The sequence below is a fragment of the Capricornis sumatraensis genome, chromosome 2 (genome assembly GCF_032405125.1).
Source record: "Capricornis sumatraensis isolate serow.1 chromosome 2, serow.2, whole genome shotgun sequence".
Lineage (NCBI taxonomy): Eukaryota > Metazoa > Chordata > Mammalia > Artiodactyla > Bovidae > Capricornis > Capricornis sumatraensis.
In genome coordinates this window covers 167426026-167451835 of record NC_091070.1, presented here as the reverse complement: position 1 = coordinate 167451835, position 25810 = coordinate 167426026, and the positions used below count along the sequence as shown (strand labels likewise).

At 36.0% G+C, this 25810-nt stretch overlaps 1 protein-coding gene across 3 annotated transcripts in view; it reads right to left on the bottom strand.

The window, feature by feature from the left end:
• ZZZ3 (zinc finger ZZ-type containing 3) overlaps positions 1-25810 on the bottom strand; it is a 117944-nt gene that overhangs the window by 6414 nt on the left and 85720 nt on the right. For 2 of the 3 annotated variants that reach the window (XM_068964139.1, XM_068964140.1), the window contains 7 exons: positions 10987-11125; positions 8463-8610; positions 8264-8379; positions 7474-7545; positions 5402-5503; positions 4451-4546; positions 2381-2533 (listed from right to left, as the gene is read on the bottom strand). In XM_068964139.1, coding sequence (XP_068820240.1) covers positions 2381-2533; positions 4451-4546; positions 5402-5503; positions 7474-7545; positions 8264-8379; positions 8463-8610; positions 10987-11125 — 826 coding nt within the window. The remainder of the gene's footprint in view (positions 1-2380; positions 2534-4450; positions 4547-5401; positions 5504-7473; positions 7546-8263; positions 8380-8462; positions 8611-10986; positions 11126-25810) is intronic. The other variant, XM_068964141.1, reaches the window with a different exon arrangement.

Here is a 25810-nt window from a genome sequence, read left to right as displayed (position 1 = left end):
CTAAAATAATTACAATCACACCTATTTTTAAAACACTTTTGTTCATACCTATGCAAGCTGATTTCTAGCAGAGCCTGTTATGTATTAAATATAAGTGAATGATACTCAACTGAGTAATTATAATCACAAAATATAAAATTACACATAAATATTATATCCTAAGACACAGCAGACAGTAGCTGTTTTTCAAAAGACAATTTAAAAGGCAAAAAAATTAAGAATATATTTTATGGTAGTCTGATACAAAAGTATACAGTCAGTATTTGATTAATCTAGAGAAAGAACAAATGAGATGTACTTTTATCTGCTGACTTTTCATTAAAATCTCCTTTTCCAGTTACCACATATAATCAAAATATTAGGAAAGATACAAGGCAATCTATATGTCCTTTAAGTGAGGAATCAGAATCATGTTACTTACTAAGAATTTTAGCATAGTAAAGTAAAAAAATATTAACAGCAATAAAAAGGAATTTCTATGAATGGAAAATAAAACGAGAAGAATTAACCTAAATTAGCATCCAAAGGATGACAACACAAACAGGAATTAGTCCTAGAATATTTAAAAAGTGTGATTTGATGTTATTTCTATAGTGGGATATATCCTAAGGCAAAAAAAGTGCCACCCCAAACTCCTATTTTCAGCATCATATTGTTGATGGTGGTGCTGCTATTAAATTCTGTGATTACTGTGACCAGTGTGTGACAAAGAAAGTGAACATTATGTTGATATCACTAACAACTGGGATTTTCAGCATGGGAGAAAAATGATACATATTAAAGATAAATATAGGTAAGTAAAATTCTCATAAGTCCTAAGTTGAATTTAAAATAAAAATATGAATTTATTATATCTTTTCATTTGAACAAATGTATAACATTTCTCAGTTCTGTCCACTGTACAGGCTTAAGTACAATGATCAATCCAAAAGCAAGTAACATCATAGATTAGGATGTGTGCGTGCTTAGTTGCTAGGTCATGTCCAATTCTTTATGACCCCGTGGACCATGGCCTGCCAGGCTCCTCTGTCCGGGGGATTTCCAGGCAAGAATTCTGAAGTGGGTTGCCATTTCCTTCTCCAGGAGATCTACCCAACACAGGGACTGAACCCGAGTCTCCTGCATTGTAGGCAGATTCTTTACCACTGAGCCACCAAGTAAGTCCATAGACTTTTATTCCATTTTATTGGGCTAGAGCCTCCAAATACCATTTCTCAATAAAAGAAAGCAGAACTAATTTTAGCTCTGAAGCAGGAAATACACAAGATGAGCCTTTAATTTCCTTGTTCTAGCAGACAGTAAGAAGGCTATAAGAGAACTAGAATCTTGTCAAACAATCTCAAAATCCAACTTGAATAGGTTACAACCAACCAATGGACCAACTTGTACACTAATAAAGACAATAATGTCAATGCACTGAATTTGTCAATGCACATAAATATAAGTTCAACAACTCATAAGAATACAAAAATTTTTAAACCTTATGAGTCATTTTGGAGGCTATTAGAGACCGAACATTATTTTAAAAACAAGAAAATAAAGGGGATGATCAAGCAATTATGCTGCCTTTTTTATATGAACCTTAGGATAATCAAATAGTTGATGGCAGGGTTACTTTACAGAATATTCTATCAAATAAATGAAGAAAGAATTTTATTATTTTATAACATCTAATGAGTTAATGGGTCAAAGCAACAATCTATGGCTGCTACGTCAAAAGAAAGAGACAACCAGACTGATGAAAGTATACACAAAGTACTCCTGCCCACCCTAACAAAAAACAAATCTGAATCTGATTAATTGTCTGGATCGATCAACGTATAGGAGATTCAGAAAACAGAGGAATAGGTTACACGACACCAAGGAGATACAAACAACAAAAGCCACACTGTGGTAAATTCTCTAAGACAAATAAGCCAGGTTTTCAACAAAACAAGTATGGGGGGTGGGAAGAGGTCTTTCGCAAATTATAATTGGGAAAATGTAAACTAACTGTGTATCTGATTATATAAAGGATTACTTTTTAATAAACATGATAATGACATTTCATAATGTCTGGAACTTGCTCCAAAATAATCCCAGAAAGAAAGCTGGGGTGGGTAGGAAGCATAGATAAAAATTAGATTGCCACAAATTGATAACCATTAAAACTATATAATGGGTACATGTGGGTTTATTTTTTATTAGCTTGAAAGTTTCTTCTTAAGAACATTTTTAAAGCCCAATGTAAAACAAGTTTGACTAGTTAATTTAAGAGAAAAGAAAGTACCATTATCTAAAGAATGGGAATAAATAGGAAATCCTGGTGCTCCCATTTTGCATCCTGATCTGTATAATATAAAGACAGATGTAGGATATAGATTCACTATAGATAACTTACTGATGCCTCCTCAACAGCAGTGTTCATATGGCTATGAAAACAGGATCGGTCATCATCTTCATCCATATACACTGGTGGTTCATGGGAAGTCATGAAAGTGGAAGGTTTAAAGAGATGCTTATTAAGGGGGTGTTGTCGTCTGCTTGTTGAAGACTAAGTGAGAAAACAAATTTTTAATTGGGATAGTGGACAATCATTAAAAGAATCAAAAATATAAATGCTACTTCCTGCAAGACTGTCTAATCAAAAGGATTGCACCTCTATCCTTCAGTATACTTTTATGTGGTTGTTTTTTCTGTTACCTGGATTTTTAAAAGCACAACAAGCCCTAAATAAAAACAAACCAAACCAACAATTAGAAATATAGGGGAAATATCCACATGGAGTATCCTGGGCCACATGCTTGTATTTGTATCACCAACATTTTTCACACTCTTGGCATTCACATGCCGAATTCTTAAGGTCATCTTATAGATAAGGAGGATGAAGTTAGCCAAAGCCAGATGTAAAACTATCAAGTAAAATGAAAATTTCCCCAACATGATGAATGTTTGAAAATAGTATCTAATATTGATTGACTGCTTACTCTTCATCAATGTCACTTAATCCTCAAAACATTCCTATAAAGCAGTTATTATCACCCCTAATTTAAAGGTGAAAAAACAGAGGCACGAGGAGGTGGAACTTTTATGTTCAAAGTGTTGCAGCTAGAAAGTAGTAGAACCAAGATTATAAACTAGGTCTATATGAAGCAATGACCTCACGATGAACCACTATGCAGACTTCACTAACAGCACAGCCACGAAGAATAACCCCAGCTACATGGAGACCCATTGTTTCATTTCAAAATTAGAACTCTAACCATGGCTAAGAACCGTAACTATAACTGGGTCAGATCTCTACAGTCAAGATGCCTATTAAATTCCCAAAGGAGAAACACATTTAGGCTTCCTTAGTATTCTTTTTGTTATCATCATCTCGTTTTAGTGGTGAAAACATGAGGTGTACAACACATCTAAAGGTAACCCAGAAATCAGGACAATCAGAGCCATTAGGTTAAATGCTGGCTGTTAAAGTTCCAAGATTCCAAAGTTATAGGATGAACTCTACACACCTCAGACAGACAATGCTACAATGGGGAGAGAAAAATTCAAAATATTTTTAAAATATGAGAAATTAAAACAAGCTTCCAAAGTTTGGAAAAGAATAAAAACTTTAAAACATAGACATTTATAGAGAATATACTTAATATAAAATTACATAAAATAGTTAGCTTCAATAAGGAAGGGTAACAGCATTAGATACACTCCTAGCTTCTTTTTGTATGAAAGATGGCAGTTTTTGGGAGGGAAGGTATCAGGATGATTTACCAACAAAATGAAAGGACAATTACGTGCTTTTTTCCCCTTCAATTAAAGCAAAAAAAAAAAAAAAAACTGGCTATAATTTCATGCAGTGCTCTACACAGGAGAGAGACAACAGCTTTTTCACTGTACAGAGAAGCAAAGAATGGTCGAAGCGGCTTAGGAGCAGAATCAGAAGATCAATGATTCCCAGACTCGCTAGCTATGTGTCTAGACAACTTACTCAGTGTGCTTAGCTTTCTCATCTATAAAAAAGGTTGTAAAACAGGACCTAGCTCAGAGCATTCAACAGTAAGAATAAAAGCTAGCTGTTAATATTCACATGAGTAAAGTGAAGGTGATACTACCCACACTTTTAAGAATTGTAGTGAAGATTAAATTGGATTTATACAGCATCTGTATAAAACAGAAATTGACTGTATTATTAAAGAATCAAATATCCTAAAAACTTTAACATCACAAAGGCCTTTTTCTGACATATATTCAATCTAATACCTTTCAAACAGTACTCACTCACATAAACTAACATATCCCTAAAAAATCATCGAAGTTCACTTATGCTCAATGTAACAAAATGTTTAGAGTGAGTTTATTTAAAAATAAAATAATGTTGTTCTGAATAACATATAAACTTTTACACAGCAACTCTGACTTTGATGACCTTAATCTGAGATCTAAAGTTTACTTTTGCCAACTTTCTTTTTACCTTTTTGGAGTATATGTATAAGTTTGGTGTTCTGCCTGGGACTGGAATCCCAGCTTTAGTTAGTTTTATGAAATACTTCTGCACTCGGCTGGCAACCTAAGGAAACATGACAAGCCTTTTAACATAATGAATGACAAGACATTCAGTACCAAAATAGTTTTTAAAATATACGTGTACCTTAATGAATAGTAACAACTTAATAGCCACATAAATCTAGAAATAATTTTAAATTGCTAAAGACACTTAGACCAAAAAAATTGTTAAATTAAATCTGTTTGATTCGTAAGCTAAACACATCTTCAACTTGTGAACATTCGTGCAGGAGCATAAAAACATATCTATTAATATCAATGGGAATGTGAAGGAGAAAGCTGGCAGGTATTTTTTTAGAAAGACAACCAGGGAATACTAATTAAGGCATTATCACAAATCTATTAGCATAGTCTAACCCAAAAGCACATAACTGCTGTACTCATCAAATACTACATTACATTTTTATTTTTTAGTATTTCGTAATGATTCAAAGCAGAACTATCTTGAGTTGTTTGTAAAATCAATAAACAATGTTATTTTTTAAAACTCCGCATACTATAGTATTGTGTAGCTAAATATGAAGGGGCAGATCTGCTGATTTTAGCTGCATTATCCTTCACTTAAAAAAAAAAAAACCATCAGGGACTTCCCTGGTGGTCCAGTAGTAAAGAATCCACCTGGCAATATAGGGAACATCAGTTCGATCCTTGGTCCAGGAAGATTCCACATGCTGCAGAGGAATTAGCCTGTGCTTCACAACAAGAAAGCCACTACAATGAGAAGTTCACGCACTGCAGCTAGAGTAATCCCCACTTGCTGCAACTAGAGAAAGCCTGCAGGCAGCAGCAAAGACCCAGCTTTTAAATAATTTAAAAAATAAAAAACATGCCAACAATATGGAGCCATCTCCTCAGTTACCTGTTTTGCTGTCCGGTTGCCCAGTTCATCTGCTATCTTCTGCCAGCGTCGAGATTCTACTTCTTCAGGAGGGTATTTCAGGAGTAGCTGTTCAAGCTTTTTCTAAGCCAAACCAAAGACCAAATTTAAGAAAGTTTAATACTGAGCTTCTAAATAAATACATTCACCTTTCATCTTAAAAACTACAATACTCCCTCCCCAACTTTAGGGGTTAGGTCAACTAGAAATCTTCATGGTAAGAAAAGTTTCTAGTAGGAATTTAAGACTTCACAAGGAAAATAAGAATCGAGACTAAACTGATGAAAGACCTTATAAAGATTTTTCTATTCACCTCAGTAAAAAGAAAGCACTCCTCACAAAGGAACTATATTACACATTTTGGTGATTTCCACTGACCACATTTTCTTTCTAGACTATGTTTAGGCTAGCGACTATGGATCTGACAAACTATATAAAAATTCATTTGTATTCTGACAGAATACTAAGAGATCTTTTCCTACTTTGTATGATCCTCTATTTAAATATTTAACTTCAATATTCTGACTTATCTTCAAAATTCTCCAGTAGTCCTAAGGATGCAGAACATTCTGGATGTCGAAAGAAAAGGAATGTTATCACCCAGCTATTCCAGTGTGCAGGAGCAGCTTTTAGGCACCATTGATCGGTATTATCTCTGCAGAGCTGAAAGACCAATAAACTGCCTTGGAGACTGGAGTGTGTCCTACGAATAATCTTATCCTATCTTAATATGGGCTTGGCTAAAGGAGTGTTTTAACAGGTGGGCTTCCCTGGTAGCTCAGATGGTAAAGAATCTGTCTGCATTGTAACAGACCAGCGTTCGATCCCTGAATCGGAAAGATCCCCTGGAGAAGGAAATGGCAACCCGCTCCAATATTTTCACCTGGAGAATCCCAAGGACAGAGGAACCTGGTAGGCGACAGTGCATAGTGTTGCAGAGAGTCAGACACAACTGACTGAGCACACATGCACAGGCTTCCCAGGTGGTACTAGTGATAAAGAACCTGCCTGCCAATGCAGGAGACAAAGGAGATGCGGGTTTGATCCCCAGGATGGGAAGATCCCTTAGAGAAGGAAATCCCCTGGTGGGCTATAGTCCATGGAGCTGCAAAGAGTCAGACACAACTGAGCACGCATGCACTTGGGCAAAGAATCTGCCTGCAATGTGGGAGACCCAGGATCGATCCCTGGGCTGAGATGATTCCCTGGAGACGGAAATGGCAACCCACTCCAGTATTCTTGCCTGAAGAATCCCACAGACTGAGGACCTGGTGGGCTACAGTCTGTAGGGATGCACAGAGTCGAACAGACTGAAGTGATTCAGCACAAAGTTTTTTATAAACAGATCAACTCATTACAGCTGTGGGGCTAATCCTCATATGAGATAGAGATATATCTCAAACCTTACCCACAAACAATCCTAGCTATATGTCCAAATGTAATAGAATACTATGACCTTGCTTTTTCAGCTCCTCTCCAAACAAGAGTAAGAATTCACTTTGAAGCATAGCTTTACTTGGCTCTGTGTTTTTCTGTCTCACAAAGCTGTATTACAAAAGCTTTATCCATCTGTTTCAGTATCTTTTTCAAGCCCCCTCCCAAAACCCAGGTTCCTTTTTTAGAAACCATCCCCTAAATGGAATTCATATATTCTCAGAATGAAAAATTCTTTACATATGCAAAAAGGTATACAGAAATAAGTTTAAATATTTTAAATTCATGATTAAGAGGGATAGCATACAACAGTACACACTTCCCAGGTGGCGCTAGTAGCAAAGAATCCAACTGCCAATGCACAGGTTCGAACTCTGGATTGGGAAGCTCCCCTGGAGAAGGGCATGGCAACCTACTCTAGTATTCTTGCCTAGAGAATCCCATGGAAAGATGAGTCTGGCAGACTACAGTCCATGGAGTTGCGAAGAGTCAGATACAAATGAAGTGACTCAGCACACATGCACGCACATACACACATACAATATACACTTTATTCACAATACTTACTCTAATTTTAACTGCTTATTGTTTAACCTACACAATTGAGAAATATCTATTACCTGTTCTTCAACGGTCCACAACTGGTTAAATGTTTCAGGTTTGGTATCATCACACAGGCGTCCTCTTATCATCTGCATATAAAATAAGGCTTTTGTCAGAGACAAAAAAACAGACTACTCTTTGTTTTTGTTTTTTTTTTTTAATTTTTATTTTTACTTTATTTTACTTTACAATACTGTATTGGTTTTGCCATACATTGATATGAATCCACCACGGGTGTACATGCGATCCCAAACATGAACCCCCCTCCCACCTCCCTCCCCAGACTACTCTTTGATATGGCCAAACAACATGAATGATAACAGCAACTTCATTTTAAAGAAAAAGAAACGCTACTTTTTCATTCTAAACCCACGTTTATCAAGGTTCATCTAATTAACAGCAGCAAGGCCAGGTTACAACCAGCAAATCCTGGTTACATTCCACTACACACAAAGAGCTCTTATTTTTAGAATAAATACTGTACTATGTGTCAGGCACTGAACTCATCATGTTACATGTACTACTCATTATAATCCTCACAACTCTACAACATAGGGTGATATTAATCACATTTTATAGAAGAGGAAACTGTAGCTTGGGGACTTTAATAGAAACGACCATCTGAAGTTCCACTGTTAGTAAGTAGTGGGGTTGTGATTTCAACCCAGCGTTTTAACTTCAAAGTTCATGTTCTTACTATACCTTCAAGTGAAGACTGCTTGAAATTTAAGAATACAAGTCAGCAAATGTTAAAAATCTTTTGTCTACAATTCAAATTTTTCTACTACAACACTTTATACTGCCTACCTGAGGACGACTGTTTGAGCCTTCTGGACCATCACTCAAAGGCAACATAGAGTATGAAAGGGACTCTCCATCCTTCCTAGGATCTAAAGGACTTTTTGGTCTAGCAGGTAAACCTACTAAAAAGAAAACCATGTATAGGATTAGTAAAGCAAGACTTTGCCAGGTATTTCTCTACTTAAATTATCATGTAATTTATTACCTTTATCAAAAACTAGCTTAACTCTCCTAGTATGTCTTTTACGATTTTTAAATTCTCTTTCAAAGTTTCCAAGGCTACTGGTATATTGGTCCCATACAATCTCAGGCAATTGAACAACTCTCTGTGGATATGGAAGCCCTATATCAGCCTGGTGGGAGGAAAAAAAAAAGTGACATCTAAGGTTAATTCAAGAAATTATCAACAATAGCCAAATTTGCAGATGATTCCAAATCTAAATAATCATCAACTGGCATTTCTGTTCATTCTGAATCCAACAGTCAATAAAAATACAGCCAAAACATTAAATGGTATAATGATAGCCACGTAAAGAAAAATGAACTTAACAAAACATAAGCACTATTTTTAGATAGAGGTCTACAGCTGACCTATACAGACATAATGTTCTTTAACACACTTAAACAGAAATAGCAAAGAATGGTTTTTATCTCTAAGAACAGCATATGAAATGTGTTTGACTGAAATAGATATGACCTGACACACAGAATTCATTTTAAATGGACCCCCTGTGTTCCTGACTTATTCACAAAACAATGAATTATTTTCATACTATATAACGCTTAAGACATGTACAAAAAAACCTACCACATTTTGAGAATCAAAACTATATCCTTACTTTACTTTGAATTCAGTTACTTTACCAACCACCTTCAGAGAAGTTATTAGTCGTCATTACTAAAACCAGGTTATTATGTGCTCAGTCTTCTGATAGTAATTTGGGTTACATAGGTGGGGGTAATGGTCAGAACTCATATAATGATAAAACTGGGATTTCTGAATTTCACTGTATGTAAATTTCATATTAAAAAGCTTTAAAAAAATTTAGTTAATAATATGCTCTCTGAAGTGTTTTGGGATTAAGTATGTGTGTCTGCAACTCTGGAATGCATGAAATGGATTCCATCTTGAAATGAGATAGAATGGTAGATGGAAGGATTGAAAAAACACACAATAAAGCAAATACAGTAAAATGTTTATTGTAGAATCTAGAGGGTGGATGTGTGCATTAACTATATAATACTTTCCACTTTTTTGTCTACTTAACATTTTTCATAATAAAATGTTGATTTAAAAAATGAGGTCATAAATTATGAAACTGGCAAGCAAAGTCCACACTGTGACACAGAATTAATTTTATTTTGCCTGTAATACAGTATACTACAACCATCATTATAATAATGTATATCAGTCTAAGACTCAATTTTTTGAAGTTATTGAATAGTGTCTTTTAAAACAATGATGGTAAAACATCAAAGAAAGCTAACAAGCCATAAAGGTTCCCTGCAGTCTCTGTACCAATGTATAAACCAAGTTTCCTTAATTTCAATTAGGAGTTTTCAGATGTTCACTAAAACAATGGGATCATATGTCAACAACTTAACTACTATGGTAAACTTAAAGAAAGTAAGCAAATTAAGCATATATGAGTTAACACAGAAAAACTAAAGAATCAAACTTCTAAATTAAAATCAGCAGAAAATTTTCTTTCCAAGGGACACAAGTCTTTCATGATTACCAGTGTATCTGGGATTTAATACACATTTGAACAGTTTTGCAAAAAAATTTTAAGAGGGTCAATGTCACATCCCAGTTTCTGAGATAAAGTGGAAAGAAATCTAGTTCTAAACTAAACATAGACATGGAAAATCAGCAGATAACCAACCACGTACATATATAGAAAATGTGTGTAACTGCAACTTTATTGCCCACCAAATAACTGAAAAAAATGAGTTTAAGCTTAAAGCACAATCTATTTTAGTTGAATCCAGGACAAGTAAACACTGTAAGTGTTCATAAAATGAAGTCCCCAAGACTGCTGCCTCAACACCTGGTATACTACTTTTGTGACTCATTAATAACTAGTAAGTAAACCTGCCATACAAAACAGGCTAAATTTGTGCATTAAGATGAAAAAGAGGACTGTTTCTCATAGTTTTTCAGTTTTAATCTTTTCAGACAATGTTTTTGTCTGACTAATATTTACCTCTCAAATTTACTGAATATGTGGGTCCCCAATTCAAGACAAATACTATGGCATAAACGCACATCTTGCACCTCATTCTCATGACCTTGGCAACCATATCCTTAAAGACATTTAAAACAGAATTTTTGTTTGTATCACCACTGTTTTCTACTGCTTTTAGAGTAAATAAAGCAGTAAATAAACACTTAAAATACTAAAGTATTTTTTCTTTTAGTTTCAATAAACTTAAAAGTCCGGAAAGCAACAAAGGGAAAGTAGTTTAAGACGGGGAAGGAAAAAAGTAACAGAAAAAGACTAAAAATGGCTAGAAACAGGACATCAAGTTTCTATACAAGCATCCAATTAAAGTTCCTAGCTATCTTCACTGGGGGTATACTTATTGTGCGTTTGGTGGGGTGAAGGAAGGCAGTATCCCACCTTCAGTAACATGGTTAAACATTTTTAAAAGTATTCATATAAAAAGAATAAATAAGGTTATTACCAAATATATCTCAATAAATTTAAAAAGTGGTCAAAATATACCTTCTTCTGGAGTTTTTCCACAAATCCAATGGGATTTTTTAGTGCTTCTCTCTGATGTCTGCCTAAACTTTCAAGGTCCTGGACTGCTTGAGAACGCTGAGCTTCGAGTACAGCAATTGTCTGTAACAGTCTCTGATAACTACAGAGACAAAAAGAAAAAAAAAAAAACCTCACTAAAATTTTTTTAGTAACAACAATAAATAAAAACTGAGTTCAAGCCATGATCTACTATTAAGTCACACGTCTTTGTAAAGTTACCTGAAAGAGTTTTAGTAAAACATATTACTGGGAATAAATGAGGTCTTCCTGAGTTACGAAGTACCTAGTTAGAAAATATCAGTTAGAGAAAGCAAAGCCTTATTCCCCATCTTAAATTCTTAATTCTCAAACCTGAACAAGTACAGAAAATAAGAAAATGAGCATCTTGACTTTCAAGCAATCAGTCATTAAGAAACAGCCAAATTAGGAAAAGCTTTAGCATCAGGAGGGATCACCACTTGTCCCTCTGCTGTACCCTGTTAGAATAAGGTATCTGGGCAAATTTTCTTGACCAGGGTTACAAGAAACTTTCACATAATTCAGACATGATCTTAGTTGCCATGATTCTCCTTTGTTCTTTCTGTTGCTGTTTAGTTCCTAAATCGCATCCAACTCATCTGCAACCCCATAAACTGTAGCCCACCGGCTCCTCTGTCCATGGGATTTCCCAGGCAAGAATACTGCAGCAGATTGCCAATTTCTTCTCCAGGGGCTCTTCCTGACCCAGGGGCTCTTCCTGACCCAGGGGCCAAATCTCTTGTATTCTGCTTGGCAGGCGGATTTTTTTTTTAACCACTGAACCACCTGGGAAGCCCATTTTTTCTGTTATATCTCCATTCTAAAGGAATTTAACTTGTCAATTCTTACACATTAAACATTTTTACAGAAAAAAGGACTTACCTAATATTAAATTACTTAATATTTCTTAAGTAAAAAGAAATATTTTTTACTTCCCTGCCTATAAATAGGGTAATATGAATTTTACCCACATAAACCTACTACTTGTTCATATTCTCCCAAACTCTCCCTCTGATTCACATTGTCCTGGCTCTCTGAGTAATGTCTGATTTCACATATGGATCACATATGGAAACACGTTAGCCCCAAAACCTTCAATGCTCGAATGTATTTTGCAAAAAGAACAAAGAACAAACTGCTCCACGTTACTTCAAAATAAGTTAATAGGTCTTTAAAATATTAGTGAAGCACCATTGTTCTTTATGACTGAATAAATTTCATTCTATTTCCCAATAGACTGTAAACTCCATAACAGCAACATATCTGAAAAGTCCACTGTTTTGTTTATCCAGTTTGCAGCACACTTCCCAGCACACACATGTTCAGTAAACATTTTTTGAATGAACAAATGGATAGATGTTCTGTGCAATCAAAAATATACTGAAACTTTAAAGTCCAGAAGTCAGCAAACAAGCAGAAATTTCCAAGGTAAAGCAATGTAGTTTTGATGTTCACAACCATGGCATGACTGCAATATAACAGTATCTATCAAAATAATTTTTCAGCCCCTACCTAAAATATATTCTTATTCTCAAGTGCTCTGTTAACTAATCCCTAGTGAAATGGTTAATAATTAATATTAAAAGTGCTAACACTGAAAAGTAAGACTTATCTCAAGATAGAGCTACTTCATTCAAACGTTAGAAATGAATCAGAAATCAAGGGCTACATTAAAAGTTACTCCTGGGGTAAGTTACGGAGGTTAAGTCCAAACTCATTTTTACTCTGCCTTCGTTTGCTTTGAGGTATATGGAGCATACAAACCTTGACTGTGCTGGTATTTTCTACCAGGCAGGCTCAATCTTAGGGTCACTGTAGTGAGTTGAGTACTAGACCTAACCTCTCTATAATACTCTTAACCGTCCCACTTCACCCTCAGAACGTCTGTCCCACTTAGCTGAATAACCAAAGACTTATCATGCAGGATACACTTCTGTATCATCAATATAAAAATGACTGAGTGTATTAAACTTGCAGCAAACTACTGCAAGCAAGTAACAATGAGGCACAAGTAAGAAGAGACTTACGAGAAAAAACAAGCAGAAGCTTGAAAAAAGTACTATAACAGTTACTGCAACTGAGAAGAAAGGTCTCTCTTTGAAGTTAATAACTTCTGACAGTCTTTACTGTATATAAATTATTCCACAACAATTCTGACTTAAAAAAATAATTCCAACAGAGATGACAAAGAAAGTGTAACTCTTCACCCCCTATTTTGTTTCTCTTTAATCAAAATAAAATGATTATCAAATTGAAAGGCCTAGTCCATACGCTGGTAAAGATGTAAAAGTCCAAAATAAGTTAAAAGATTGTAAGAAAATACTGAATTTAATTCTTCCAGCACAGCTAATTTGAATAATTTCCTAGAGTATTCAGAGGTTTTTCCAATAAGATTACCATATATATATCTAAGCAGAAATGAAAGAGATAAAAAACCTGCACAGATATCTTTACCTGTGGTTGATTCATGTTGATGTATGGCAGAAACCAACACAACATTGTAAAGCAATTATCCTTCAATAAAAAAACCAAAACAGGAAAAAAAAAAAAAAACTTGCATGGGACTTTCCTGTTAGTCCAGTGGTTAAGAAGGCACCTTGCAATGCAGGTGACACAGTTTCAATCCCTGGTCAGGGAACGAGGATCCTACATACCCTGGAACAACTAAGCCCTCACATCATAACTAGATTATCTGTGTGATACAGCTAAAGATCTGACACATTCAAAAAATAAGTGAATCTGAAGAGTAAAAATAAACCTGAAGAATAAAAATAAATTTCTTTGGGACTTCCCTGGTGGTCCAGTGGTTAAGACTCCACGCTTCCATTGAACAGGGTGCAGGTTTACTCCCTGGAACTAAGATCCCGCGTGATACAAGGTACAACCAAAAAAATATATAAATAATAAACATTAAAATAAATTTCTTCAGTCTGAAAAGGCTATATGTTACAATTCCAATAATATTAAATTCTGTAAAAGATAAAATTTAAAGATAAAAGTAAAGAGATCAGTAGTTCCCAGAAGTTCAGAGCAAGGAAGAGGGTTGAGTAAATGACAAACAGGGAATTTTTAATACCAGTGAAATTATTCTACATGGTACTATAATGTTGGACCCATGACATGGATCTGCTAAAAGCATAAAACTTAAAAGCATAAAGAATGAACTTTAATGTATGTAAATTTAAAAAAATCATTTAGTAGATTAGGGAACCCTAGGAAGGAACATATTCTCTGACACAAAGACCTAAGCATATTATACATATATGAAACTACCTCACTGAAAGGGGTAGAAGGAAAAGATCCTGACCGAGGTAACTCTGGAAATGAGTAGCATCTCAAAGACTAAAGGTAAAAGGAACTGATCATGAGCAATATATTCTGCTTTACATAGCTATTTCCAAGTAGCCAAGAATGAACAATTCTAATACTGTGTACATATATGATGGAATAAATAAATGAGTGGAGGATGACCAGGGTTTGCTATTGCTAGAGTGGAAATTTACAGATAAACAAGGGGAGAAGCTAGAAGAATCCATGTGGTAATATAATTAACTGGGGATGGAGTCAAAGTATAAACTCATGTTTATCTTTATATATATGTACATAATTACATATAGAAGTATTTATAAATAGGTATATAGATAGATAGATTAGATAGATAGATAGATAGATAGATAGATTACTGAATACACATGTATTTTCCTGCTCTGCCAGCTGAGACAGATAAATAAAATAATCAACAGCATTCAGCAGTGACCATACAGAACTCAAAAACTGACTTCTAATACTGCCTTCTGCAATAAAGGGAAATGGGGTTCCTTTGCAGAGAAGGCTGATTCTAGCACTGGGACACGAAATACACAAGATGAATCTGGAGTATTCTGAAGTGGCAAAAAAGCTATATAATGAAAGTACACCACCTTAATGGGACACAGGAGACAACAGAAAGGTTCCCTACGGCCAAAGCTGAAACAATTTGAACAATGAAACAGTGTTACTAAATTACACCTCAAAGTAGGAAAATAAGTATTTATGAGTCTATATTTATCCCTGGTGGCTCAGATGGTAAAGAGTCTGCAGAAACCAAGGTTCAATCCCTGGGTTGGGAAGATCCCCTGGAGAAGGAAATGGCAACCCACTCCAGTATTCTCGCCTGGAAAATCCCATGGACAGAGGAGCCTGGTAGGCTACAGTCAGTCCATGGGGTTGCAAAGAGTCAGACACAACTGAGCGACTTCACTTTCACTTCACTTAGACAAATAAATGACTAAAGGAAGAATAAGGGAGAGGGAGAGAGTGAGATGGAGGAAGCATGGGGCAGGGTGCGGGAGAGAAAGAAAAAAGGGACGAAGAAAAAATCTCCCATGTAGAAGATTTCCAAATAATTTGTGGAGACACTCTGCTCTCAAAGAGAGAGACCTATAACTCCCCATTCCTTAAGTCTGGGTTGTATATAGTGACTTCTTTCCAAAGAAAAGAGTATGGAAGACAGAGAGTAACCTCACAGTGGAGAAACCTGACAAACTATACCTCAGCTAGGTGATCCAGGTCAACAAATGCAATCAATCATATTAACAGTATATCCCTTGGGAAAAGCTAAATTATCATTATATGGAGTGGGTTGCCACTGCCTTCTCCAGGGGATCCTCCCAAACCAGGAAGCGAACCCAGGTCTCCCACACTGCAGGCAGACGCTTTACTGTCTGAGCCACCAGGGAAGCCCAATACTATACAGAAAACCCTAAAGACTACACAAAAACTACTAGAACTGATAAGTGAATTCAACAAATTAGCATGATATAAGACTAACATAGAGAAATTGGTTGCATTTCTTTACATTAGCAATGAAATATCAGAAAGGGAATGTAAACAAACAATCCCTTTTAAAATCACATCAAAAATAAAATAATTAGGAATAAACCTGACCAAGGAGGTAAAAGACTTAAATTCTGAGAAGTTTTAAACATTAATAAACATCATAAATGTTAAGAAAGAAAATGGAAGATGATTCAAAGAAATGAAAAGATCCCATGCTCTTGGATTGGAAGAATTAATATTGTTAAAATGGTCATACTACCCAAAGCAATATACAGATTTAATGTGATCCCTATCAAACTACCAGTGATATTTTTTACAGGCCTAGAACAAATAATCCTAAAATTTCTATGGGACCAGAAAAGACCCAAAGCAACCCTAAGAAAAAAGAACAAAGCAGGAAGCATAACCCTCCCAGACTTCGGACAATACTAACTACAAAGCAAAGTAGTCAAAACAATGTGGTATTGGCATAAAAACAGAAATATGGATCGATGGAACAGAACAGAATCCAGAAATAAACCCATACATCTATGGTCAATTAATCTTTGACAAAGGAGGCAACAGTATATAATAGAGAAAATCCTTTTAGCAAGTGATGTTGTGAAAGCTGAACAGCTGCAGGTAAATCAATGAAGTTAGAACATCCCCTCTCACCATACAAAAAATAAACTCAGAATGGCTTAAAGACTTTGGCTTAAAGACTTAAATATAAGACATGATACCATAAAACTCCTAGAAGAGAACATATGTAAAACATTCTCTGGCATAAATCTTACCAATGTTTCCTCAGGTCAGTCTCCCAAGACAATAGAAATAAAAACAAAAATAAACAAATAAGACCTAGTTAACTTACAAGTTTTTGTACAGCAAAGGAAACCATAACAAAACAAAAGGACAATGGGAGAAAATATCTGCAGATGAAAGAAATGACAAGGGCTTAATTTCAAAAAATATACAAATCACTCATAAAACTCAATGACAAAAAACAACCAACCCAATCAAAAATTAGCAAAAAAGACCCAGGTATTAATAGAAGACATACAGATAGCCAACAGACACATGAAAAGGTACTCAACACTGAAAATTATTTAAAAATACAAATCAAAAGTACAATGAGGTACCACCTCACACCTGTCAAAATGGCCATCATTAAACAAGTCTACAGATAAAAAATGCTGAGAGGGTGTTGAGAAAAGGGAATCCTCCTATACCACTGGTGGGAACCGAAACTGGTACAGCCTCTACAGAAAATAGTATGGAAGGTCCTCAAAAAACTATAGAGTTGCCATACGATCCTGCAATCCCATTCCTGGGCAAATATCCAGAGAAAAACACAGTTTGAAAGGATATATGCACCCCAATATAAACTGCAGTGCTGTTCACAATAGCCAAGATGTGGAAACAAACTAAATGTCCACAGACAGATAAATAGATAAAGAAAAGGTAACACACATATACAGTGGAATACTGTTTGATCATAAAAAAGAATAAAATAATGCCATTTTCAGCAACATGGACAGACCTAGAGCTTATCACACTAAGTGAATTAAGTCAGAAAGAGAAAGGTAAATACTATATGACATCACTTACATGCAAAATCTAGAACATGACACAAATAAACATCTACGAAACAGAAACAGACATAAAGAACAGACTTGTGGTTACCAAGAGGGAAAGGAAGTGGGGGAGGGATTGGGCATATGGGATTAACAGACATTATTGAGAATAAACAACAAATTCCTACTGTATAGCACAGGGAACTATAGTCAATATCTTGTGATAAACCATAATGGAAAAGAACAGGAAAAAGAACATATATATGTGTAACTGAATCATTTTACCATAGAGTAGAAATTAACACAACACTGTAAATCAGCTATACTTCAATAAAATAATACTATTTTTAAAAAACAGTGAATCTCTTGGTATGACATGAAAAAAATGGCACTTCATGTCTGTGGTCTTCTTCCCAAAACCCACATCCCAAATCATGAGGAAAACATCAGACAAATTCCAACAGAAATCAATTAATACTTGACTGGTATCCCTCAAAACTGCCCAGGTTATCAACAAAGTCTGAGAAACTACCACAACAAGGAGACATAAAAACTAAATGTTATAAGGTAACTTAATTGAGATTCTACAACACAGAAAGGACATTAATTAAAAATTAAGGAACTCTGAAAAAGGTATGAACTTTGGTTAATAATAATATATTAATATTGATTCATTAATTGTAATAAATATATCATTAATGTAAAATATTATTAATAGGGGCAATTGGGTAGGGAGTGATGGGAACTCTGTAACATGCTCTTGATTTTACTGTAAATCTAAAATTGTTCTTTCCAAAAAAATCTTCTTACTAAGATAAAGTTCTCAACTTCTCTATATCCATTATCCTTTATTATCTTGGAAAAGCAAAAGGGAAAGTATCTGAAATATGTATTTTAAGATTCTACCACTTGAAATATCAGAATTTAAGAGATCCCATCCAATTATTTTAAAATAATTTTATGTTAACAAACTGTCATTAATTCTGGTTAAACTTTACCATATAGAGCAATGATTTTAATGGTTCTAGAACATGCCAGTTTACAAATAAACTCAGCTTCTATCTCTGTTCAATATGAGTATTTGTTGAAAATACCTTTTTAGGTTATTGCCTTTATTCTGCTTAAGAATAATCATCGCTAGAGTATTTTAAATGTAAGATCTTTGTCAAATAAATCTAATCTCTAGACCCACTACAGTTATTCAACTTAAGCTATTGTATAAGCACAATTCTACTCTTTTAATTTCAGTACTTCAGCACAGTAGCGATGTAAAATAAACACCATGATGCCTGACCTAGCTACTACAAACTCTTAAAAAAATACATTCTGATTAGGAGGCTGCAGGGAGGAAAAGGTTAAGAAAAATAATTCCTTCAGTTGAGTAATGGTAGACCTTTAATGAATTAGACCAACCTTAGTTATTTGAAACACAGTGGTTTGTAAAGTATATTTACAAGTGGTAAAAGTTGTATGCAGGTATGTAAGCATCTGTTAAAGAATTCAATTTATATAAAATTTTCAAGTCACAAGGTGGAATAAAAACATTTTTACTTCTCATATTGACACTGCTACCTTACAATCAATCTCATTATACTATTATTAATTTTACTCTTTGCTCAGCTATTGTTTGGAGAAGGCAATGGCAACCCACTCCAGTACTCTTGCCTAGAAAATCCCATGGATGGAGGAGCCTAGTGGGCTGCAGTCATGGGGTCGTGAAGAGTCAGACACGACTGAGTGACTTCACTTTCACGCACTGGAGAAGGACATGGCAACCCACTCCAGTGTTCTTGCCTGGAGAATCCCAGGGATGGCAGAGCCTGGTGGGTTGCTGGCTATGGGGTCGCACAGAGTCGGACACGACTGAAGTGACTTAGCAGCAGCAGCAGCAGCTATTGTTTCCTTCCTTGGAATTTTCATTTCATGAATATTTACTGAGTACATAACATATGTGATCAATCATATTTACCCTTGATCAAAAATCCTTTGAAAAGGTATCACTGCCACTTTACAGATGACATAATAAAAACTTAGAAATACAGTTAGAAGATTCCTGCCACAAATCTCCTTCCATAATATGATTTATACAACCTAATTTATATGTAATATTGAGTTTAGATTTTGCACACTAGGAAAATTAGAGTCCAACTCTCACATCCATACATGACTACTGGAAAAACCATAGCATTGACTACACAGACCTTAGTCGGCAAAGTAATGTCTCTGCTTTCGAATATGCTATCTAGGTTGGTCATAACTTTTCTTCCAAGGAGTAAGTGTCTTTTAATTTCATGGCTGCAGTCACCATCTGCAGTGATTTTGGAGCCCAAGAAAATAAAGTCTGACACTGTTTCCACTGTTTCCCCATCTATTTCCCATGAAGTGATGGGACTGTGAAGAAGGCTGAGTGCCGAAGAATTGATGCTCTTGAACTGTGGTGTTGGAGAAGACTCTTGAGAGTCCCTTGGACTGCAAGGAGATCCAACCAGTCCATTCTGAAGATCAGCCCTGGGATTTCTTTGGAGGGAATGATGCTAAAGCTGAAGCTCCAGTACTTTGGCCACCTCATGCGAAGAGTTGACTCATTGGAAAAGACTCTGATCCTGGGAGGGATTGGGGGCAGGAGGAGAAGGGGACAACCCAGGATGAGATGGCTGGATGGCATCACCGACTCGATGGACGTGAGTTTGAGTGAACTCCAGGAGCTGGTGATGGACAGGGAGGCCTGGCATGCTGCGATTCACGGGGTCGCAAAGAGTCGGACACGACTGAGCGACTGCACTGAACTGAACTGAACTGAAAAACATTATCCAAAACCTAACATGAGGCCTTAATTTCCTGCCCAATTTTAAATATACGAGAACAGTAATAAAATTAGCCTTTTAACAATTCTTCCTTTTTCTTCTTATCTGCTAGTACAAATATTAATTTAGTAACAATAAAGAAGAAAGAAGAGCATCGGGGTTCTTTTTTCTCCTAATTAAATGTATCATAAACAGAATAAGCAGTGCTTTAACTAAAACGTCACTTACAATCAAAAAAGAGTTTTGACAGTCTCAAACAATTGTATAAAGATATTTGCCCCCTTCCCCAAAAGCCTTCATTATGTATGTTCTCAATGTATAGGTAGCCCCTGAAAGAAGTCTGATTTCTGATGTATTTCAAAGGTTAAATTCCTTTCACATTAAGGTTTCATCAAATATACTAAAGACAGTCATTCTTTCAATGGTCTCTACAACAAAAATTATCAGGTATCTCTTTTCTGAATCTATCTTAGTACCTGGAAACTGGCCTAGAGTGGATCTAGAATGGAGTCTACAATCTAATACTTAAAAAAAAAAAAAAAACAAGCATGACATTTAAGCTATAATTTCCTTTTCTCTTATCATGTCTTGTTTTACATGGATCTAATTTAAATAGAAGGCTTAAAGAAGTTTCACATATATTTCTATACTCTGATGCTAAAGTACAGTTTTTAACATCATTTTTCTTAGTTTCAAATATTTGAACCAGCAAGATTTCACTCATTTATACATAAACTCATTCACCTATGATGCTAAGGAACTAAATTAAACACTCAGGTACAAAGAGCCTTTTCCTAACAGAGGTCAAGGGGGGCAATACAAATAAGTAAACAGACAATTACAATATGGGGTAAGAAGTGACGTAAAGAGAAAGGGACACAATATAGGAAGGCTTTGAACAGAGATCTCTGAGGGTCAGGAAAAGCTTCCCAAAATAAGTTCAACTGAGCCAGAAAGAAGAATGGAAATTAGCTAGGAAATGGGGATAGAAGGGGAGAAGTTCAAGGACTTTTCCGACCAAACAGAAGGAACATTATGTAGAAATGCTTCTAGGCAAAACACAGCACCTAAGACCAAAAAAGAGATTTGGTAAGATTAGGAGTGAAGAGAATTGAGGCTTGAGAAGAAAAATGAGATTAATTACACAGGGTTCTATAAAGTTAAGATTAAGCTTAATTTTAAGAGCAATTAGGAAACTCTGGAGGAGTTTTAAGATGAAGGAAAAAATGTTGCAGTTTACAAATACCATTCAGGGAAGAACAAGGAGAATGGATTAAAGTGAAAGAAGACCCTAGAGGAAGACCAATTAAATGAGCTCTAGTGGTAATAAACCAGGGGAAAGGTAGTGGGAATGGAGATAGAGGTAAGTAGGTAATTTGAGAGATGTATAAGATAGGTTTTATAGCACATGGTGACTGTCTGGACAAAACTATTATTAAAAAAATAGTTTCAAGAAGGAGGGTCTGGTTAAGCCAACTTCTAATTAAAAAAAAAAAAAGGAAGGTAAAAGGCTGAGATATGTCCACTGGGTTTCATACAAGGAAATCATTAGTAAGCCACTTCACTTGTGTGATGGGAGGTTGAAGCTAGACTTCAATACTTTAGGACTGAGTGAATGGTGAACAAAAGAGAAGTAGAAAATAGAATAAATTTTCTCAAGAAATTTACCTGTGAAGGAGAGAAAGTATTTGAAAGGTATAGAAATCAAAAGATAATTTTCAAATCAAGACCTAAGCATGTTTAAAAGCAGATGGGAAAAAGAAATGCCTTCACTCACTCATTTTGAGTGAAAAACTACTGTTTTTCCTCCTCACCCTCATCAGCTTCTACTAAAAATTCAGTACTTCTTCTAATTCAGGCTTCAACAATACGTGAACCATGAACTTCCAGATGTTCAAGCTAGTTTTAGAAAAGGCAGAGGAACCAGAGATCAAATTGCCAACATCTGCTGGATCATCAAAAAAGCAAGAGTTCCAGAAAAATACCTATTTCTGCTTTCCTGACTATGCCAAAGCCTTTAACTGTGTGGATCACAATAAACTGTGGAAAATTCTGAAAGAGATGGGAATATCAGACCATCTGACCTGCCTCTTGAGAAATCTGTATGCAGGTCAAGAAGCAACAGTTAGAACTGGACATGGAACAACACACTGATTCTAAAAAGGAAAAGGAGTATATCAAGGCTGTATATTGTCTCCCTGCTTATTTAACTTATATGCAGAGTACATCATGAGAAATGCTGGGCTGGAAAAAGCACAAGCTGGAATCAAGATTTTGCCGGAAGAAATATCAATAACCTCAGATATGCAGATGACACCACCCTGATGGCAGAAAGTGAAGAGGAACTAAAGAGCCTCTTGATGAAAGTGAAAAATGAGAGTGAAAAAGTTGGCTTAAAGCTCAACATTCAGAAAACGAAGATCATGGCATCTGGTCCCATCACTTCATGGCAAAGAGATGGAGAAACAGTGGAAACAGTCACAGATTTTATTTTTGGGGGCTTGAAAATTACTGCTGATGGTGACTGCAGCTATGAAATTAAAAGACGCTTACTCCTTGGAAGAAAAGTTATGACCAATCTAGATAGCATATTAAAAAGCAGAGACATTACTTTGCCAACAAAGGTCCGTTTAGTCAAGGCTATGGTTTTTGCATAATCATGTATGGATGTGAGAGTTGGACTATAAAGAGAGCTGAGTGCTGAAGAATTGATGCTTTTGAACTGTGGTGCTGGAGAACTCTTGAAGAGTTCCTTGGACTGCAAGGAGATCCAACCAGTTCATCCTAAAGGAAATCAGTCCTGAATATTCATTGGAAGGACTGATGTTGAAGCTGAAACTCCAATATTTTGGCCACCTGATGCGAAGAGCTGACTTGATGGAAAAGACCCTGATGCTGGGAAAGATTGAGGGCAGGAGGAGAAGGGGACAACAGAGGATGAGATGGTTGGATGGCATCACTACTCAATGGACATGAGTTTGAGTAAATTCCCGGAGTTGGTGATGAACAGGGAGGCCTGGCATACTGCAGTCCATGGGGTTGCAAAGAGTCGGACATGACTGAGAGAAGTGAACTAACAGAATATACTATGTTATCCCTTTACAACCACTGACAGCCCTATATGTATTAGTACTCTCTTCTTGTAGGTGAGGAAACAAAACTTAGGGGGTTAAATAACTTGCAAGTTGCTCAGGCAACTACCTGCCCAACTACTTCAAGTAGTGGACTTGAACACAGCTGAAGCTCTCTGATTCCCAGGAGCATAATGAGGACAGCTGCTGCTGCTGCTGCTAAGTCACTTTAGTCATGTCTGACTCTGTGCGACCCCATAGACGGCAGCCCACCAGGCTCCCCCGTCCCTGGGATTCCCCAGGCAAGAACACTGGAGTGGGTTGCCATTTCCTTTTCTAATGCCATGAAAGTGAAAAGTGAAAGTGAAGTCGCTCAGTCATGTCCAACTCTTAGCACCTCTGTCCATGGGATTTTCCAGGCAAGAGTACTGGAGTGGGGTGCCATTGCCTTCTCCGAATGAGGACACTATCCACTCACTAACGAAGGATGGATACAGATGCAGGTAAATATGTGACAAGATGTTGACTGAGAAAACTATGAAATAGAAAACCAGATCATATGTGGATTGAGGGACTGGTAGCTTAGTCAGAGTGAAAAAAGATTTTTAAAAGTCATGTAAAAAAGCTGATTAGGGAAACATGGAAGGTACATGGCACCTGAGAGGCCCTCAACTATAATCGGAAACCACAAACTTACAGAGTTACCAATATGCAGAAGTCTGTGACTTTTCTTCAGTAGGAACAAAGGAAAGGCAATGGAAGAGGGGAGGGAAAACGGTGGTAAGAAAACTATGTAGTTAAAGATCAGGGAATCCAAGCCAGATAAGAAAAGGAAGCAAGGACAGATCACAGCAAATATAGAAAATGTAGAGTTGCTAAAGGAGCAAGAAACTTTTCGTATTCTTCTATGTATTTATATGCCAATTATCATCACTCAAATATATTCAGGGCCAGTTACTGGGGGAGGAAAACAAAAGGTAAGCCATATACAAATACACTGGAATCACATCTCAAGTATTGTGATAAAGTAACAGTTTCATAAATATTCCTGAGATATTAAATAATTGAGACACTGCAGACATAAGAACAGTGTCACCAGAAGTACAATTGGGATGGAAATGCGTAGTGGCTTAAAATGTGCCTCCCTGAGATATACCATGTTCCTGGATTGGAAGAATAAATACCATGAAAATTACTATACTACCCAAAGCAATCTGCAGAGTCATGCAATCCTGATCAAATTGTCAATGGCATTTTTCACAGAACTAGAGCAAAAACTTTCACTATTTGTATGGAAACAAAAAAAGACTCCAAGCCAAAGCAATCTTGAGAAAGAAGGGAGTTGGAGGAATCAACCTTCCTGACTTCAGACTATACTATAAGACTACAGTCATCAAGACAGTATGGTACTGACATAAAAACAGAAATGCAAACCAGAGGAACAAGATAGAAAGCCCAGAGATAAACCCACGCACCTTTGGATACCTTATCTTTGACAAAGGCAGCAAGAACACAGAATGGAGAAAAGATACCTTCATCAATAAGTGGTGCTGGGAAAACTGGACAGCTAAGTGTAAATGAATGAAGTTAGAACCCTTCCTACCACCATATACAAAAATAAACTCGAAATGGATTAAAGATCTAAAGACCAGAAACTATAAAACTCTTAGAGAAAAACATAGGCAGAACATTCTATGACATAAATTGCAGCAAGATCCTTTATGACCCACTTCCTAGAATAATGAAAACAAAAACAAAAATACACAAATGTGACCTAATTAAACTTAAAAGCTTTTGCACAGCAAAGAAAATCATACACAAGATGAAAAGATAACCCTCAGAATGGGAGAAAATAATAGCAAATGAAGCAACTGACACAAAGGATTCACCTCCAAAATATACATGCAGCTCATGCAGCTTGGTATCAGAAAAACAACCAACCCAATCAAAATATGGGGAGAAGACCTAAATAGCCATTTATCCAAAGAAGACATAAATATGGCCAAGCGGCTCATGAAAACATGCTTGACATTGCTAATTATGAGCAAAATGCAAATCAAAACTACAAGGAGATACTATCATCATCAAAAAATCTACAAACAATAAATGCTAGAGAGGATGAGGAGAAAAGGGAACCCTCTTGGACAGTGGATGGGAATGTAAATTGATGCAACCACTATGGATAACAGTATGGAGATTTCTTTAAAAACGATGAATAAGACTACCCCATGACCTAGCAATTCCAATCCTGGGCATTTACCCTGGGAAAACCATAACTGAAAAAGAAATATATACCTCAATGTTCACTGCAGCTCTATTTACATTAGCTAGGACACGGAAGCAGCCTAGATGCCCATCGACAGATGAATGGATAAAGTAGTTATGATATACATATAAAATGGAATATTACTAAGCCATAAAAAAGAACAAACTTGAGTCAGTTCTAGTGAGGTAGATGAACCTACAGCCTATTATATAGAGTGAAGTAAAAAAAAAACAAATATTGTATAATAATGCA